Below are 4,007 nucleotides of genomic sequence, written 5' to 3' on the forward strand. Positions count from 1 at the left end.
CATAACCACAAAGTTAAATAAACTTTAAATAAGTTTTAACTTCTAAGTCACTGTAAAGAGAAGCAATGTATAATCATTGCTTAACATTGTACACCTCTGTTTCATATCGAGGCATGGCTTCACTTACCAAAAGTCCAGAATCTGTCGCTAAATCTGTCGTGTCATTTAATGACTGACACTTTCTTGCAGACTCAACAAGCCAATCACGAGTATTGGTGCGCGCTCCCCAACTCAGCGGCGCTCTGATTGGCTGAAAGTTCTATTGTGGCCGCGTGCTTGAAGGCATCAAAGGCTTCATGCTCTTTGCATGAGACGTCAGTGCTACTTTGAAGTTCGGGTGTCCAAAGGCAAGTCGCGAGGAGGATGTCCGCGTCCGCGAGCCTGAAGGAATCAGACGGAGATCGGGACATGGAGCAGCGCAAAACCCAAGTGTCAAGCCATCCGTTCAGCGTGGAGTCTCTTATTTCTACCCACAAAACCAATAAGGACTTTGAAAGAAGGCGAGAGGATGTGTCCAGTCAGTTTGCGCAGACTGAGATCAGGGATTCTTGCGGTTCGGCTGGAATACCAAAGCACTTTATGCTGCAAACCTCACCCGTCAAATCCGAGTCCCCTGAGCCGGATGACTGCACATCATGGGTTATGAACTCTAGATACTCGCAGACTCGTAAGAAGTTACACTTATTTATTTAGCATTTTCCTCCATGTTTTAAACTATGTACACTGCAAAAAATGTTTTCTTACTTAGATTTTTTTGTCTTATTTCTAGTCCAAATATCTAAAAATTCTTATATTAATTGTCTTGTTTTCAGAAATAATATGCCAATATAAGGTGAGTTTTCCTTAAAACTAGCAAAATAATCAGCCAATGGGGTAAGGAAAATAATCTTGTTTTCTCCTTTTGACATACGATTGTTTTGCTTGTCTAGAAAATTCTTCTTGATTTAAGATTTATATATATATATATATATATATATATATATATATATATATATATATATATATATATATATATATATATATATATATATATATATATGGACTAGAAACAAGACAAAAAAATCTAAGTAAGAAATGCATTTTTGCAGTGCATATTTATTGTAAAAAATTATACGCAACTTGGCTCAGATATCTGCTTAATTTATATTTATTTAGTTCTAAATGTAAAATAGCTTCAGATTATTTCTTTTGGTAACACTTTAGGTCACAACTTATGGTATTACCAAATCATTAACTAACACTACTAGCTTAATAAACTAGTAGCTGTTTATTAGTATTATTTTATTAGCTGTTTATTAGTTAAGGTAGAAGTTGGGTTTAAGTTTTGGTCAGTATTGGGGATACAGAATAAGATCATACTTTAAAACTACTAATGAACAGTTAATATCTTAATAATAGGCAAGTAATAGTCAGTTGTAAATGGCATGAATTGTGACCTAAAGTGTTACCTCTCTTATTAGCTATTTTGCAAAGTAAATATTCATAAGAAACAGAGGGCAGTTAAAGTTTATGGATATTTGTTTTTCACTTTTAAATGGAAACATGAGCCCTCTTCTCTGCAACAGTGATGCCTCGAAAAGTTTCAGATTTCATTTAGGGAAAGTCTGATTTTATAAAGATCATAACACAATAAAAAAAATACTGAAACAAATGTCAGAATTATTAGCCCCTTTGTTTATTTTTTGCCCAATTTCTGTTTAACAGAGAGAATATTGTCTCAACACATTTCTAAACATAATAGTTTTATTAACTCATTTCTAATAACTCATTTATTTTATCTTCGCCATGATGACAGTAAATATTATTTTACTAGATATTTTTCAAGACACTTCTATACAGCTTAAAGTGACATTTAAAGGCTTAACTAGGTTAATTAGTTTAACGAGGCAGATTAGGGTTAGGCAAGTTTAAGTTTAGTGTATAACGATAGTTAGTTCTGAAGACTATAAAAAAATTAATAAATAAATAAATAAAGGGTCTAATATATATATATATATATATATATATATATATATATATATATATATATATATATATATATATATATATATATATATATATATTCTTAATAACAATGTTTACATTTACAAGAAAAGAAAACAGCAAAACACACACATGCACAACAAATTCATGTAAAATATAACATTCAAATACACACTGAAATGTAATTTACTTGTGAATATACTGTTTAAAATGTACTGTATGCCATTAGTCACTATATATATTTAAGTTGAAAAACTATTTCTAACATTGTTAAATGTAAAAGAAATGATTCATGTTTATACTTCATTGTTATTGTTGCTAAGGAGAAAGATTCACGCTCCTTTTACTTATTCCTTATTTTTATTCATGATAAATTATGCTATATATATATATATATATATATATATATATATATATATATATATATATATATATATATATATATATTTATGCAAGAAACATCTCATGGATGCATTTTTTTCAAAAATAAACAAAATAACCTGGAAGAGCACAATGCTGTCATCTTTTGTAAACATAATTTTAATGTTTTTATATAAATTTCCCCCACTACAGGCCAGGAAAGTCCCTGTCCTCTCCGCAAGCACAAGACCAATCGCAAACCCCGTACACCATTCACCACCTCACAGCTCCTTGCCTTGGAGCGAAAGTTCAGACAGAAACAGTACCTGTCCATCGCAGAGAGAGCCGAATTCTCCAGCTCCCTCACCCTCACAGAGACCCAGGTCAAGATCTGGTTTCAGAACCGACGGGCCAAAGCCAAGCGTCTACAAGAGGCAGAGCTGGAAAAGCTCAAGTTGACTGCCAAACCTGCCCTGCACCCCAATTTCAGTCTGCCTCTTCCTCTTGGGACACAACTTCATTCTGCGGTCTCGCTCTATGGCCAGTCGTACCCTTACCAGAGGCCTTTATTGCCTGTAGCTCCAGTGGGGCTTTATGGGACACCGTTAGGGTACAGCATGTATCACCTCGCATGAGAAGAGCGCTGACAACTGGACTAGCGGACGTCCATGTGGATGTACAGAAAGACAATGTTTACAATGCCCAATGCCGAAAAAAAAAAACAACAACAAAATTCTAAAGATTTCATAATGTGCCTTGCCTTCAAGTCCTGACTTGAAAAATAGAACATTTTCGCTCCGTCTCCACTGACTGAAAGATCACATTTTACCCTGTGGATGGGTAATTCTATTGCCAAACCTTTTGTGTATATTTTTGTCATACGTCTTTATGTAATATATTGTAAATCTAATTATTATTATTATTATTGTTGTGTGTGTAATATATCGGATGAGTTTAATGTCCACCACATTTAATGTTGATGGATTTTTTTATACTGTAAAAAATGTGTTCTGACGGAATTTCTTTTCTAGGCATTGTTGACATACCTGTAATTATGTTTCAACATGGTCATGATGTTTGAAACTAATTAAATGACTAGATGTATGAGTTCATATACGATAAACGCATTGATAGTTCACATTGAGAAAATGTACGGAAGTTAAGAGTTTTTTGTGTTTGGTTTATTTTTTATACATTTATAAACCTTTTTTAATATTATATACAGCCCAAATTATATTATATAAAGGCCAAAATTATTCATACCCCTGGCAAATTATGACTTAAAGTTACTTTTATTCAACCAGATTTTTTTTTCTGGAAATGACACAGGCTAAAAAAAAGGCAATGTACAAGAGGCACCATTGGGGAAAAAAATTATCATGTAAACAAAAACTTTATTATATACTTATATATAATAATATAATATAATAATATTTGTTTTATTTCGGCTAGAATAAAAGCAGTTTTAATTTTTTTAAATCAATTTAAGCTCAAAATTATTAGATCCCTTAAACTATACATTTTTCGACTGTCTACAGAACAAACTATTGTTATACAATAACTTGCCTAATGACCCTAATCTACCTAGTTAACCTAATTAACCTAGTTAAGCCTTTAAATGTCACTTTAAGCAGTATAGAAGTGTCTTGAAAAATATGTAGTAA

General features: G+C 32.3%; 1 protein-coding gene across 1 annotated transcript; it reads left to right on the forward strand.

The window, feature by feature from the left end:
- Window positions 1-301: 301 nt before the first annotated feature.
- Window positions 302-3,508, forward strand: msx2b (muscle segment homeobox 2b). Its single transcript, XM_056446251.1, has 2 exons — window positions 302-667; window positions 2,557-3,508. The coding sequence occupies exons 1-2, from the start codon at window positions 364-366 to the stop codon at window positions 2,976-2,978; spliced, it is 726 nt and encodes a 241-aa protein (XP_056302226.1). The 5' UTR covers window positions 302-363; the 3' UTR covers window positions 2,979-3,508.
- Window positions 3,509-4,007: the final 499 nt, after the last annotated feature.

The sequence above is a fragment of the Danio aesculapii genome, chromosome 21 (genome assembly GCF_903798145.1).
Source record: "Danio aesculapii chromosome 21, fDanAes4.1, whole genome shotgun sequence".
Classification (NCBI taxonomy): Eukaryota; Metazoa; Chordata; class Actinopteri; order Cypriniformes; family Danionidae; genus Danio; species Danio aesculapii.